At 47.0% G+C, this 16,035-nt stretch overlaps 1 protein-coding gene across 1 annotated transcript; it reads left to right on the forward strand.

Moving 5' to 3' along the window:
* Positions 1-1,745: 1,745 nt before the first annotated feature.
* Positions 1,746-15,334, forward strand: LOC119435045 (prolyl 3-hydroxylase 3-like). Its single transcript, XM_049659678.1, has 5 exons — positions 1,746-2,090; positions 4,981-5,124; positions 6,869-6,961; positions 8,886-9,036; positions 15,315-15,334. The coding sequence occupies exons 1-5, from the start codon at positions 1,761-1,763 to the stop codon at positions 15,332-15,334; spliced, it is 738 nt and encodes a 245-aa protein (XP_049515635.1). The 5' UTR covers positions 1,746-1,760.
* Positions 15,335-16,035: the final 701 nt, after the last annotated feature.

A 16,035-nucleotide genomic window follows, 5' to 3' on the forward strand; every position in this document is an offset into this window, starting at 1 on the left:
TAGGGCCGTGACCAGGGAGCTGAGATGATTTAACGCGATAGCGTTAGAACGCATGCTCGAAGGAAAACCCGTCTGTGTCAAAATTACAAAGAAATCACCGCTTTCTTTACTCACTTCAGGAAAAACTTCGTTAAATCGGGTTTGCTGGCCATTAGCTTCGTTAATTCGGGTCGATCACAACATCGAACCCTATGGGTACCTGCCGGGGAATGTAAATTTCTTCGTTACATCGGGAACTTCGTAAAATCGGGCTTCGTTGTGTACGTTTACGCAAGTAGGAAGCTCTGGGCTTGTACGACAACCAACGCTGGATGGGTGCCGCTATAGGCTGACACAATCCAGTGACTACTTACTTTGTATATGATTATTGCGTGGGTCCAAAAGAACACGAAAGCCACTTCTATTCCGACAGCAACACGGTGTCAAACGACATTGCTGTGGTCCCGCTCCATGCGCGAATCCACACTAACAGTCTGTTTAAAGCGACGAAGAGTATCCCGGGCCGTTTGACACTTGCTGGAAGTATAGGAGTGTGCGAATAGTACTTTTTGAAACCCGATCGAAGACGAATCGAACAGTGAAAGAAGCGAAGCGAATTGACTTGAATATCGAATATTTTTCGAACAGTTTTGGAATATTAAACAGTCGTTTTCACAATCACGAAAGCATGATGTTCTCGTCCCAGTATTCATAAAGTTAGCGATCGAGTTTTTTGTCATTACATTGCACGCTGTGATGCGCTGTTTACTAAAAGAACAAAGCTGGAGCATCATAAACAAATTAACTGTGCGTTCGCACACACATGGCTTTTCGGAGAATGCGAGTGATCGCATTTAGCCGGTAAAGTCTGTCTCCCTGAGCGACGTAGTCTGCCCCACTACATAAGTTCTCGCGTTCTATACTAATACTATTACGGCGGGGATGACATCTTCCTTACTTATGCTGCAATATGACGTTTCATTGCGCACAGTTGACTTTCTGAAATATACGAAAACTATTCGAAAAATATTAGCGTTAACTAAATAAGACTATCCATTTCGAAAACCGGATTGAATACGACTCTATTCGAGTCTTTATTCGAAAGTTTCAAATATTCACACACCCCTACTGAAGTGTAAAATTCCTGTGCGAAGCATTTTCTCAAGAAGCCGGGACATAATACACAAGTTTAACGACCGCAACTTTCACTTAGGGCGGAATTGTCGGTGTAAGCCCAAACTACCAAAACTACCCGCGCAAAGCGGCGGGAACTCGAGAGCTGTCGCGAAGCACTTGGAACATTGGCGGAGCGGCACCGTTTGACCTCTGCGCCTGCCCGACCTTGGCGCAAGAGCGCTCCAAAGTCAGCACCACCTACAGACGCCAAGGTCTTCCAAAGGTCACAGAGACTGACCTGTTATTCTGAGCGCGTGCCTAGCTCTCTGCGCTGTAAAGCCTGCTGGAGTTTGTAAATGAAACTGGGATCACCACCCTGTGAGCTCCCTTTGCTGAGGACTTCCAGCTGTCCACTTCTGAACACAGTCGACTCTGCTACCCGTCATCCTCTCTCTCTCCCTATATCCACTTTGAATTCCCACTCCCTCTCCCCTGACGACTCTGCGCCATGCTCCCTCAAGGGTTGCAGAATTAGGCGTCATTTCCTCCTATCGGCGCATATATCACTACCTATGCGATATATTGATGCCTTTTGTTCGAGCCAGCCGAAGAGAGGAAGAAGAAGAAGAAGCAGAAGAGCCGGCGCGATTGAAGGTGCAAACAAGATGCTAACTATTCCGTGGATCTCGCTGTTCCACGCAATCTTTAGGATTTTGCTGCCCTCCTTGAACACGGAACACACGCCCCGGCCTACCGTGCTGACGCGCATCAGAGCTGTGCGCCTGTCGGCGCAACGCGCGTTAATGCCATCGGACCCGATCTGCGACATCAGGGGGCGAGAGGACAAGTTCTGCCTGCGCCGAGAACTGGAACGGCAGCCGCAAGGCGTCTGCTCAGCCGTACGGCCAACTGCAGCCAACATGTCATCCTCGACCTCGACCACTGCGAACTCCGACGCGGAGACACCGTCCCGCGGTGAACCAACGTGTTCCAAGGTAAGTGCACTAATGTGCCAACTTTGCGGTGGTTTAAATTTCGGCACAGTGCCCGCAGATTAACGCATAGCACGGGAAAACAAAAAAATACGCAGTAGCAAAGACGGTTATTCTTTTTTTCTTCAATAGCTAACTATATTCCTCACGCAGCGGCCACCGGCTTGTATCTGCTGTCTAGTATCCCAGTTGATAATAGTGAAGCGTCTCAAGGGTCTGTGTCACGCCATCTATAGGATATAGTTATAGCTCTCAACTCCACGGAACATTTGTATATGCGACGCAGTACAGTACGTCTGCTCAGCGAGGAAAGTTGCTGACTTCGCAGGTTCAGGCGTTCAGGCTTTGTAGCTCGACCGCAGCGCCTTAAGTATCAAGCACGTTCTTTGTTACCATGCTTCGATGGGGGCATAGAGACATCGGTATCCCACCACAAGCGCGATATAGGATCCCGACGCAGCACAGTCTCTTACGCATGTGACCCTTTCGTGACGTATACGATGGAACCAGCGCACTATGTCGAACGTTGCAGCACGCGCGTTCGAGCACCCCAAGTCGCAACCTTTCCCTTGCCCCGCCCTCCCTATTGACTTCTCGCTTGTATCTGCATGCTTCATCTATCACTCCTTCGCCGATATTCAACCGCGATGGTGCAAGTGCCTTGACCGGTCCTGTACCTGTAGGAACACTCGTCGTCAACCGTCTTCCGCTTAGACTGAAGGCGCGTGGAACACATTAGGAAGTTTACGATTTTGGGCGCCAAAACGGCTTTGCGTACCCAAAAAGATTTTGTTGGCGCCCACGAAACGCCATGCTCTGTTAGCGTTCTTGTGCACCCTTTTTTCTTTCTTTTGTACACCTTTTTGCCCTATTTTGTAAACCCGGCGGTTTGCGTCCCATATCAATGGGTGCGCAAAATCTAAAACTCCCTATTTCCGTCCCTCCATTAGGACGGGAACAAACGGCGCTTGGACGGGACGAAGTGAGTACGACAGACAAGGCGCTGAACTAACAACTACTGATTTATTGCGGGGAATGCAATATATACAATACACAGGCATTGCATTGCCTTGCAACATTATGATATTGCATTCCCCGGAATAAATCGGTGGTTCTTAGTTCAGCGCCTTGTCTGTCATACTCACTACGTCCCGTCCAAGCGCCGTTCGTTCCCGTCCTAATGATGTACCAACCAGCCCAGACCAGCACACTCCTTCCTAACCACCATTTGCGTGTGACGTATGATGACGTGTTAATAAATTGACACGTCATCATACGTCAAGATGTGGGCCGATCCCTAAAATTGTGCAGTCTGAAAATTTAAGGCACTCCCAAACATAGAACACTCTAAAAATGTGCGCCAATCCCGAAAACAGTGCAGCAAAAAAAAAAACATTTGAGCATCCGACGCTCCTCCAACTCCCCTCGCACGAAAGGTGACGCGATAGGGTGCCGTGCGCAGTGACTTCGCCCTTATGTCACCCTCAACTCGCTCAGGATGACCTTGTCTTTCGTCGATTTCAACTGGAGGCTGAATCGCGTTCCATCTTTTCGATACAACCAGTAAGTACACCTAACATACTTCAGCAGGGCTCGCAGAGCTGTTTTCGCACAATGCAACGTGCACGCCCTGATCCCTGCGCGTCCCAGTGCCGAAAGTACTTTAGTCCAGTGGCACGTAACACGTGGTTTACACTTAGAAATTCGAAGCATTTCTTGGCGAACATTTGCCACTTTGGTAGTATCCATCTATCTAGCCGCCTACGTCTTGCTGCTCTCATGGTCATTTCGTTAATTCGGTTTGTACCAAAATTGGCATGGTATGACAAGAGTGTATGACGAACATAAATGATAGGCCATGACATGAATGTCGTGACATGCGTGTCATGTAGGTCATGAAACAGTCGCCTACGTCTTGGTGCTCTCATGGTCGTTTCGTTAACTTGGTATGTAACTAGAATGGGTTCGAACATAGCTACTAAGTGAAGGAAACGCTTAATGGTGACGGTAGAAGTCATAGTCACGAGCATGACTCAGCAAAAATGACAATGACTCAGCGAACAAGGATTAACACTCAAAAACCACTGAACAGGTTTCGAACGTGGGTACTAAGTGAAGGAAACACTAAAGGATGGTAGAAGTCAGTCATGAGCACGGCTCTGCGAAAAATTGTTAACACTCAAGAACCCCTGGAATGGATTCAGACATTGGCACTAAGCGAAGGAAGCACTAAAGGATAATGGTAGAAGTCATAGTCATAAGCATGACTCAGCAAAAATGACAATGACTCAGCGAAAAAAAGATAGACACTCAAAAACCACTTAAGTGGGTTCGGACATAAATGATAGGTCATTACATGAATGTCATGACGCGCGTGTCATGTGGGTCATGAAACAGCCGCGTACGTCTTGATGCTCTCATGATCGTTTCGTTAACTCGGTAGGCACATTGCTTCGCGTAACATCGATTCCCACAGGGCGTGGGATCTACCGGATTTTTTAACTTAGGCCAGAGTGTATTCTTTAGGCCTGAGAGGAAATCTGTACTTGTTCCGCGATAACTTCCACAATGTTGGCAAATTAAAAGAAAATTAGGTGTAATTAACAGGTGCTTCTTTGTTCAAGGTGCAAAGCTGTACATTGTGGCTCCCGCAATACACAAGCATGTTCAATCAAACCAAGCAGCAGCACAGAAACATCGCTTCGCCCACCTCGAAGTGCACCGCTCAAGTGCTTAATGTACACGTGTATTTCTGAGCGTGTATACGTGCTCAAGCCTCTGAGTACGCATAATAAGTTATTAGCGCATAGGCGCTTTAGGTCCTAAACTTACACTCAGCACACTCGTGGGCTATACCTTCGCGACACCGACCACTTCATGTGACCGCACGCAGGACCAGCCTCCACACTGCGACAGTCTGTTCCTGGATGCTGGAGTGAGACTGGTCAGGGACGAAGACTGTCTCAACGGACCCCAGCGGCTCGTGGCAGACGGATTTCTTACGCAAGAGGAGTGTGCAACCTTACTCAATCTGAGCGTGAGGCTGCTAACACCGCAACTATCGCGTGTATATATGTCTATAGATATACGAATTTGCAGAATCTCCTAATGCGTGGCAAAGTTTATGAGGCTCCCTGGCTTGTCTGCACGACAACTGCTTTTGGTGGAATCTGCGCGCACGCCATTGAGTTTTTTTTTTAAGGAAGCGGTTTGTCGGTGGTGTCAGAGCAGACAAGTGTTCATAACGCTTAAATGTGAACAGTTTCACGCCTAAATGAGATTTTAGCGTGGCTCTAGACGTGGGATGGTTAACAGCGTGGTGTTTGTTAGCGGTAATACTTTTTATCACCTCACATACATATCCGATCAATCGAAACGCTGTTCGATGGAGTGACCGTGTCACGGAATATTGAATACGTCAACGCAACAAAAATGGTGGTGGTTACATCTCCGGATACTGTGTGAAAAATAATGCGTTCAAATATCCTGGCGTTGCATTCATCTTTGTTCCAGAAAAGGACATGTTTGTTCACCACACAGCTAACTACACGATTAAAGCAGTATTGACATCCATTCCCCGAAGTCGTAGAAGTTATACCACACGTCTCTCGCATGTAAAAGGATAACAATTAGCAAGAATTTAGGCTGGGACCCACCTGTGGGATCTTTTAATTTTTTAACAAAGTTGGTCTGAAAATGCTGGATCTGACGTCAGCGTCATTCATCGTGACGTCATCATGACGCAGGGCAAAATGTGTTGACGTCATGTAGCAATGAGGCTAGGTATGGTGGCGTTGCTCTTAAAGGGTTACTGACATGATCTTTTCGGCTATTTTTATTGCAATAAATGAAATTCCCAGACCTCTAAATCTTAGCAAAAAATAGTCACAAGCCTCAAAACTAGCGCCGTAAATAATTTATTATAACAGCTTTTCTAGTCAGTTTCGGTTTCGATTCCACGAGAATACTGTGACGTCATGACACAGCATGTGCGAGCAAGACGTTGTGGCGTTTGACACTCGCAACGGCCCGCTCGGCGGCCTCGTACGCTGCTACTCGCTCTGAGAGCCGATGTAGTAGCGTAGCGGGCGACCGAGGGAGCCGTAGCGAGTGTCAAAACGCCACAACGTCCTGCTCCCACTCCTCCTCCTCCCCGACGCGCGCTCCGATTAGTCAGCTCCTCTCCTCCCAGCGAGCGGGTCACGTGACCTCGCCCGCTCTGCACGGCGCGGTCATCGACGGCGCACGCTCGACTAAGAACAACTCCGCTGGTAAAATTATATAATTACTTTAAGTAATCGTAATGTTCAAGGACGTATAAACTGCAGTAAACATTCGCTTCCTAGCTAACCAACATGGTGTCAAGTGTGCGCAGACAAACAATCTCACTCGACGACCACGAGCATTCGTTGTCACAGCGGTGCCGTGATGAGAACCTGCGGGCAGCGCGCGTCCTCGTCCCAAATCGAACGTTTTCTGCTGCCCTCGTTTCGTCGATTCAACTAATCGGCGTTTCGAAAACTCAGATTACGCGACCTTAATCACTGCCTTGTATTGTCTTGCTTTGCTTTGCGTTGTTGCATTGATTTGTTGCCTTGCTTTGTTTTGCTTTGTTTTGCTTTCTTTGGCTTTGCTTTGCTTTGTTTTGCTTTGCTTGCTTGCTTTGCTTGCTTGCTTTGCTTGCTTGCTTGCTTTGCTTGCTTGCTTGCTTTGCTTGCTTACTTGCTTGCTTCTCATCTACACAACTCATCCACATCCCAACTCATCTACACTCCTCGCAGGAGTCCGCCATTGCGGGTAGCGGCTACAGCAAGGCCTTCCCGATGACGAAGTATGAAGCCTTTAGCGGCGTCACTGCGAGAGATTTGAAGGAGGTAACTCAATTGTAATCCATATCACTAATTAAAGCGTTGTCTAATCTACCCACCCGACATGGTATTTTCTAAACTGAAGCAATTGCATCACTAATGCTATTTTAAAAATTAGTATAAATGCGTGCACGAGAGAGACGAAGTGGAAGTCTGTCAATTGGAGCTCTGACCTTTGTACCTGCCTGCGCGTTTACCGCCAACGTTTCTCCACGTAAATAGTTGTATATACGTTTGCGCATGGGGCTTTCTCTTCGTAACATTTGGTGAAGGTGCGGGGTATCGATCCCAGTGCTATTACTTGTAGTAGCCGTATTAGTAGTAAGTTGTTGTTCTACCAGGAGTAAACGAGAGAGAGCGAAACGGGACGTTGAAATGTGATGCGAATGCAGAAAAAGCGAAACCGCGAACACGTCACCGTCAGGATGGCAAACACGGGCTTTTGTTGAATGCGTGCAGAGATTAAACAATGAAAGGCCGACTAGGTATGCGATCACTGTCCAGCTGTCGGGGGAAAGCTGAGTGACACCGAGTGGCCGGCCAGGGTGTTTTACGTTGGGTTGAATCGCGATTCGTGACTGTATTTTGTGAGGTTCACCGGAAAAAGCAAAAAAGAAGAAAAAAGGTGTATCGTGACTCGAAGTTGCGAACCTATGGATATTACATGTTCGTTCTGCTCCACCGCTTTCGCCATGTCAAACTGCTCGCACCCTCCTCAAATGGATAGAAACAGACCCTTTAGTTCAGGCGCTTCCCCCTTCCCCAAACCAGCACTTGGCCTATTAGAAACTGCTTTCTTTTCTTTTTCTAAACTTTTCCTGTGCTTCTGAGGGACTACTACCAAAAGGCAGACAGACACCTACAAGGTTAATATATATGAAGCAAGTCACAGTATTTTACACAGCCCCAATTTGCCAACTTCTGCACGCTTTCCTGAACTATAGTAAATCGAAATGCATAGTTCGGAAATCGCAACCATGTGGACTCTCAATGACAAAATATATTAAATTTTGAGGGGAGTCGGTGTTATTTGCTTTAAGAGAAACAGTTCACCGCCGTCCACGAAAATATTTTCACGTACGCACGAGCAAATATACACAACGGCGTTTCTATTTGAAACAGGAGGCGATTGATCCGCAAAATCTATCTTCTAGGGTGCAAACGAGAAACCTAGGCAGATTTCAGTGAATTGACTATGTCGCTGCTGTCACTGTATGCAGTGGTGCGAACTGGTCTATCGTCGTGGAGCGAACGGGAGATTTTCAGCGCTTTAGCTTCCCTGTGCTCATTGTAACATGTGCATATACAATTCGTAATATGAACTCCCCACGATGGCACTGTCACTGCACCTTTGTTTCCTTTTCAATTTTTTGTGTTATGATTTCACACGCTCGCACAGTTTCCTTTTGCTTCTTATCTGGTAATTAAGGAACTTTAACCATAAACATCCGCTTGAATTTTTAAAAAAGCGGCAAGGGATAGACATTTTTTTTGCCTTCCAACATTGAACAAACAACGTAGTTTCATATTTGAAAGCAACATTTATTTTTCTATAAGGCGGTTGCTACTCAAACGTAGTCGTTAGATCAATATTCAGGAAAAGGAAGAATAAAAACTTGAAATCTATCAAATCCTAGTATGCATTCGAAGCAAGAAATTAAGTTTCTGATTCTCAAGAAACCTGGGACGTTTCAATCTTTCTTCGCTCCCGAATATCAAAAAATTTACTTTGTTTCGCCTTTAATCTTCAATTCAGCAAGGAACCGGTGCATTTCCGCTTTTCCGCGTGTTTCAGGCGTAAAAGACCGACTGTCAGACACCATTGCGCACCGAAATAAGGCGGCATCAGCAAACTGCCCTGCCATCATCCTCTTCACCCTTTGAAGCCTCTTCGTTGAAGCTTGCTTCAACTCTTCCCTGATCTTTGCAGCGACTCAAGAACTCGTCCATCGACGTGTCAACTGCTAAGCTGATGCTGCTGGCTTCAGACAGGACTCGCCTCTATGTGGAGGCCTACTTCCGGTTAAAGCGTAGGCTCCACATCAACTTCGTCCATCTGGCTTGCAGGAATGCCACTGAAGGTAAGTGCAAAAACAAGTTGTCGGTATTCCCGCCAGACGTCTCAAGCCAGTGGCGCACCGACGGGGGGGGGGGGGGGAATTCGGGGTTGGGACCCCCCCCTTGAGGCCAACTTAACCCCCCCCCTTTGTTTCACCCCCTTTCTTTCCTGACGCATTTGCGTACTACAACTATGATGTAAGACGCGCAATCGTCTGCACACTCGCAAAAAGCGCATTTTTTTACAATTTCCCGTGAAGAAATCGAAATTAGTGCTGTTTAGATGGTATTGGCAAACTGTCAACCCCCCCCCCCCCCCTGGCAGAGATCCTGAGTGTGCTACTGTCTCAAGCGTATCCACTGACCTGACCATTGAAGCCTATGTCTCTCGGTACTGTTTCTTGTGTGTGTGTGGGTGGAGGAAGGGGGGGGGGGGGCGTAACGACACTACTTTTGGCTGACAAGTCTTACAACGATTAGCTGCTAAATTACAGACAGCGCGCCCAGACATTACAAACCCAATAAGCACACTCCCTTGACGGCTGTAGCGTAATGGGGCGACGGGTATTTCACGTGCAGTTACGTCGACCTTGTCTTCTTTAGCGTCGACACTTGGTTGACGCTTATGTTTTTATGACCAAGAGGCCAGCTGGGTCGATCCCGGAGATATCACATTCAATGGTGCAATGTAGTGAATTTTCGGCTATATTGGTGCTAATTATGTCAAAACAGTTAAATTTGCCTACTCTGCGACTACTTCTTGTCTCTTAGAGCCACGGGTGGAGTCACCCTCCAGACACGATTGCCTCGCGCGAGCACTGCTTAGTCGAAGCGAACTCGCTCCATTTCTCAATCATGTGCCGTATGGCGGCTTTGCCTCAACATGTTTAAATCTACGGCGGTGCACCCTTTACAGGGATACAGTGCAATTTGGTTATTCTTCGCCTATATTGGCGCTAATTACGCCCGTACAGTTAGGTTTACATACTCTGCGGCTAATTTTCTCTTATTTTGTGCACCGGCGAAGCGGCCCCCCAGAAGGCACATGGCCTCGCGCGAGCACTGCTTAGTCGAAGCGAACTCACTCCATTTCCCAATCATGTGCCGTATTGCGGCTTTACCTCAACATGTTTATATCTACGGCGGTGCACCCTTTACAGGGGTACAGTGCAATTTGGTTATTTATCGCCTATATTTGCACTACTTACGCCCGTACAGTTAATTTTACATACTCTGCGGCTAATTTTCTCTTCTTTTATGCACCGGCGAAGCGGCCTCCCAGAAGGCACATGGCCTCGCGCGAGCACTGCTTAGTCGAAGTGAACTCACTCCATTTCCCAATCATGTGCCGTATTGCGGCTTTACCTCAACATGTTTATATCTACGGCGGTGCACCCTTTACAGGGGTACAGTGCAATTTGGTTATTTTTCGCCTATATTGGCACTAATTACGCCCGTACAGTTAATTTTACATACTCTGCGGCTAATTTTCTCTTCTTTTATGCACCGGCGAAGCGGCCTCCCAGAAGGCACATGGCCTCGCGCGAGCACTGCTTAGTCGAAGCGAACTAACTCCATTTCCCAATCATGTGCCGTATTGCGGCTTTACCTCAACATGTTTATATCTACGGCGGTGCACCCTTCACAGGGGTACAGTGCAATTTGGTTATTTTTCGCCTATATTGGCACTAATTACGCCCGTACATTTAATATTACATACTCTGCGGCTAATTTTCTCTTCTTTTATGCACCGGCGAAGCGGCCTCCCAGAAGGCACATGGCCTCGTGCGAGCACTGCTTAGTCGAAGCGAACTCACTCCATTTCCCAATCATGTGCCGTATTGCGGCTTTACCTCAACATGTTTATATCTACGGCGGTGCACCCTTTACAGGGGTATAGTGCAATTTGGTTATTTTTCGCCTATATTGGCACTAATTACGCCCGTACACTTAATTTTACATACTCTGCGGCTAATTCTCTCTTCTTTTTATGCCTCCCAGACGGCACTTGGCCTCGCGCGAGCACTGCTTAGTCGAAGCGAACTCGCTCCATTTCTCAATCATGTGCCGTATGGCGGCTTTGCCTCAACATGTTTATATCTACGGCGGTGCACCCTTTACAGGGGTATAGTGCAATTTGGTTATTTTTCGCCTATATTGGCACTAATTACGCCCGTACACTTAATTTTACATACTCTGCGGCTAATTCTCTCTTCTTTTTATGCCTCCCAGACGGCACTTGGCCTCGCGCGAGCACTGCTTAGTCGAAGCGAACTCGCTCCATTTCTCAATCATGTGCCGTATGGCGGCTTTGCCTCAACATGCTTAAATCTACGGCGGTGCACCCTTTACAGGGGTACAGTGCAATTTGGTTATTTTTCGACTATATTGGCGCTAATTACGCCCGTAGATTTAATTTTACATACTCTGCGGCTAATTCTCCCTTCTTTTTATGCCTCCCAGACGGCACTTGGCCTCGCGCGAGCACTGCTTAGTCGAAGCGAACTCGCTCCATTTCTCAATCATGTGCCGTATGGCGGCTTTACCTCAACATGTTTATATCTACGGCGGTTCACCCTTTAAAGGGGTATAGTGCAATTTGGTTATTTTTCGCCTATATTGGCACTAATTACGCCCGTACACTTAATTTTACATACTCTGCGGCTAATTTTCTCTTCTTTTATGCACCGGCGAAGCGGCCTCCCAGAAGGCACATGGCCTCGCGCGAGCACTGCTTAGTCGAAGCGAACTCACTCCATTTCTCAATCATGTGCCGTATGGCGGCTTTGCCTCAACATGTTTAAATCTACGGCGGTGCACCCTTTACAGGGGTACAGTGCAATTTGATTATTCTTCTTTTATGCACCGGCGAAGCGGCCTCCCAGAAGGCACATGGCCTCGCGCGAGCACTGCTTAGTCGAAGCGAACTCACTCCATTTCTCAATCATGTGCCGTATGGCGGCTTTGCCTCAACATGTTTAAATCTACGGCGGTGCACCCTTTACAGGGGTACAGTGCAATTTGATTATTCTTCGCCTATATTGGCGCTAATTACGCCCGTACAGTTAAGTTTACATACTCTGCGGCTAATTCTCTCTTCTTTTTATGCCTCCCAGACGGCAATTGGCCTCGCGCGAGCCCTGCTTAGTCGAAGCGAACTCGCTCCATTTCTCAATCATGTGCCGTATGGCGGCTTTGCCTCAACATGTTTAAATCTACGGCGGTGCACCCTTTACAGGGGTACAGTGCAATTTGGTTATTTTTCGACTATATTGGCGCTAATTACGCCCGTACATTTAGTTTTACATACTCTGCGGCTAATTCTCTCTTCTTTTATGCACCGGCGAAGCGGCCTCCCAGACGGCACATGGCCTCGCGCGAGCACTGCTTAGTCGAACCGAACTCACTCCATTTCCCAATCATGTGCCGTAGTGCGGCTTTGCCTCAACATGTGTAAATCTACGGCGGTGCACCCTTTACAGGGGTACAGTGCAATTTGGTTATTTTTCGCCAATATTGGCACTAATTACGCCCGTACATTTAATTTTACATTCTCTGTGGCTAATTCTCTCTTCTTTTATGCACCGGCGAAGCGGCCCCCAGACGGCACATGGCCTCACGCGAGCACTGCTTAGTCGAAGCGAACTCGCTCCATTTCTCAATCATGTGCCGTATGGCGGCTTTGCCTCAACATGTTTAAATCTACGGCGGTGCACCCTTTACAGGGGTACAATGCAATTTGGTTATTTTTCGCCTATATTGGCACTAATTACGCCCGTACATTTAATTTTACATTCTCTGTGGCTAATTCTCTCTTCTTTTATGCACCGGCGAAGCGGCCTCCCAGAAGGCACATGGCCTCGCGCGAGCACTGCTTAGTCGAAGCGAACTCACTCCATTTCCCAATCATGTGCCGTATTGCGGCTTTGCCTCAACATGTTTAAATCTACGGCGGTGCACCCTTTACAGGGGTACAGTGCAATTTGGTTATTTTTCGCCTATATTGGCACTAATTACGCCCGTACATTTAATTTTACATACTCTGTGGCTAATTTTCTCTTCTTTTATGCACCGGCGAAGCGGCCTCCCAAAAGGCACATGGCCTCGCGCGAGCACTGCTTAGTCGAAGCGAACTCACTCCATTTCCCAATCATGTGCCGTATTGCGGCTTTACCTCAACATGTTTATATCTACGGCGGTGCACCCTTTACAGGGGTACAGTGCAATTTGATTATTCTTCGCCTATATTGGCGCTAATTACGCCCGTACAGTTAAGTTTACATACTCTGCGGCTAATTCTCTCTTCTTTTTATGCCTCCCAGACGGCACTTGGCCTCGCGCGAGCACTGCTTAGTCGAAGCGAACTCGCTCCATTTTTCAATCATGTGCCGTATGGCGGCTTTGCCTCAACATGTTTAAATCTACGGCGGTGCACCCTTTACAGGGGTACAGTGCAATTTGGTTATTTTTCGACTATATTGGCGCTAATTACGCCCGTACATTTAATTTTACATACTCTGCGGCTAATTCTCTCTTCTTTTATGCACCGGCGAAGCGGCCTCCCAGACGGCACATGGCCTCACGCGAGCACTGCTTAGTCGAAGCGAACTCACTCCATTTCTCAATCATGTGCCGTATGGCGGCTTTGCCTCAACATGTTTATATCTACGGCGGTGCACCCTTTACAGGGGTACAGTGCAATTTGATTATTTTACGACTATATTGGTGCTAATTACGCCCGTACAGTTAATTTTACATACTCTGCGGCTAATTGTCTCTTCTTTTATGCACCGGCGAAGCTGCCTTTCAGACACAATTGCATTGCGCGAGCTCTGCTTAGTCTAAACAAACTTCCTCAATTTTCCAAACTTGTGTCATACTTTATCGCTTTTATGCCCGGTCCGCAGCTAGCCAAACGTTAGCAAGTTGTGAGCGAGTACTGCATGCAAGCCGCAGCCGTGGTGTCGATATCCACGTGCAAGTTCTGGTTCTAGCCCTGACTGGTGATCACCGCACCAGCCCACTCCACAGAAGCTCACTTCTATGCGTGTCCATAATTCAAGCACGTGCAACATGTAACTTATTCAAAGCTGCGTCCATGGTATCAGTGAATCACAATGCACCAGGAAATTCACAATAAAAGCCAGATCGAGGAGAAACCATGCGTGCGTGAGGCACTGCTGCAGTCTCCTTACTGCTGAATAGCATGAAATGCGCGGATTGATGCAAAACAATATCAAGAAAGCCAGTGAGAAATTTTAACTGATGTTGTTGCCAGTAAATCATGTAAAATTTACTGGCTAACCTTGTATGAGGCTTTCACGATCGCTTACGGAAAATGCAAAGCTTATAAATTTATTCGTAGGCATCCGAGCCTGTTACTTTTTTATGTAAATATTTATCAACGATTCAAATTTATTCTCTTGCGTGTTAGTTTTTTTCTGGTAACAGAGGACCGACAAACAGCAAGAGCGCGGAGGCTCTTTAGTTCAGAGAGAATATGTTGCGCCTAATATACTTCGTTAATCACGAGAGAGAAAGAGTACACGTAAAATAGAGAAAAGCTAGATAACGGCAGTAATATTGTGCTTCTTTGTAGCGACGTAGTACGTTGTGGCGGAGGTTTGTGGTAGGCTGCTCTATCGATACCTTATAGGCTGGTGTGTTACAGCAGCGAGCAAATGGACCCTTTCATCATATACCTCATCTAAGTTATTGGCACACATTCTCGGCGGTACATGCATGGATGATGCCTGCCTTCAGTGCACTTAACTACTATGTATTATACCAAAGGAATAAAATTCATTGTTGGGTCGAATGGGTTTTTGATGTTGCGGTGGTCGCACTCGGCTACATACTGCGGACGTCACCTGTTTGCTTTTCTTCCATTACTGCAGGCGTTACCTAAACATTCTTGGTGGCGTCCGGTGGGCTTAAGTTCCGTGGTGGGTGGTGCAGGGTTCGAATTAATTGTACTCGGCCCATTGGAGACAGCAGATGCGCCAGAGGTAGTTTGTGTACAGGCGTTGCTCGGCCGGTGTGGCGGAGGGGATAATTACACTATGCTTTCATTGGCATCATTGCCTGCTTACTTCGTGTACTTTAACTAACAACAACAAAAACAAGCCCCTCCTTTTAGCTATTCTCACTAACACACGCACAAATATTTCATATTCACTGACGCTCAATAATTACGCAATAAGTCAACGTAACGCTCTCAATTGCCTTTTTATTGAAGAATGCTCAACAGTATTATTGTTGGATAATTGTTGCTTTTTTTTCAATTTCGGTAACTGTACAGGCAGCATCGCTGGCGCATGATGCACCTCATCCGAGAAACATCATGTACTGGCGGTAGGCCCCCCTTACTCAATGCCCTTCAATGGGCCTGTAAGGTATTTTGAATAAATAAATAAATAGTCGGCAGCAGTGGTGGAATGAACGCTTCCCTTTGATTTCAATAGCTTCACTGCATGCGGAGTTCATGGGTTATAACTAACAAAAAAAAGCGAGCACCTCGATTTTGCTAATCTTCTCACTGAAACACGAACACAAACGCATTACATACACCGACACTCAACATTTACGCAAGTAAACATAATGTCACCGATGACCTTTTTGTTGAGAAATGCTCGGCAGCAATACCGGTGAATAGGTCTTGTCTAACCACAATACCTTTTGATACATCACCGAAAACATATTTATTCGATATGTAAAAAAATAGCCATTTATATGAGGGAAATTACCGCGGAGCCCTCCACTAACGGCGTCCCTCACAGCCGCGCTCTTGCTTACTGGCGTTAAATTCTTGAATTAGTTTCTTGATTTTTGAGATCTTTAAACGCCCTTTTTTGGAGGGGGGGGGGGGGGGCGCTGAGTGGGGGTTGTGGTGGTGGTGAGGGGGTTGTGGTGGTGGTGAGGGGGGGGGGGGGTCGGCATGTTAAAGATTTGCAGTGATCTTTTGTAAAACTATAGGGAGGCTCAGTCGAGGACGGCAGAAAACTAGGTGGGGTGATGAAGTT

Source organism: Dermacentor silvarum, unplaced genomic scaffold, assembly GCF_013339745.2.
Source record: "Dermacentor silvarum isolate Dsil-2018 unplaced genomic scaffold, BIME_Dsil_1.4 Seq4, whole genome shotgun sequence".
Taxonomy (NCBI): Eukaryota; Metazoa; Arthropoda; class Arachnida; order Ixodida; family Ixodidae; genus Dermacentor; species Dermacentor silvarum.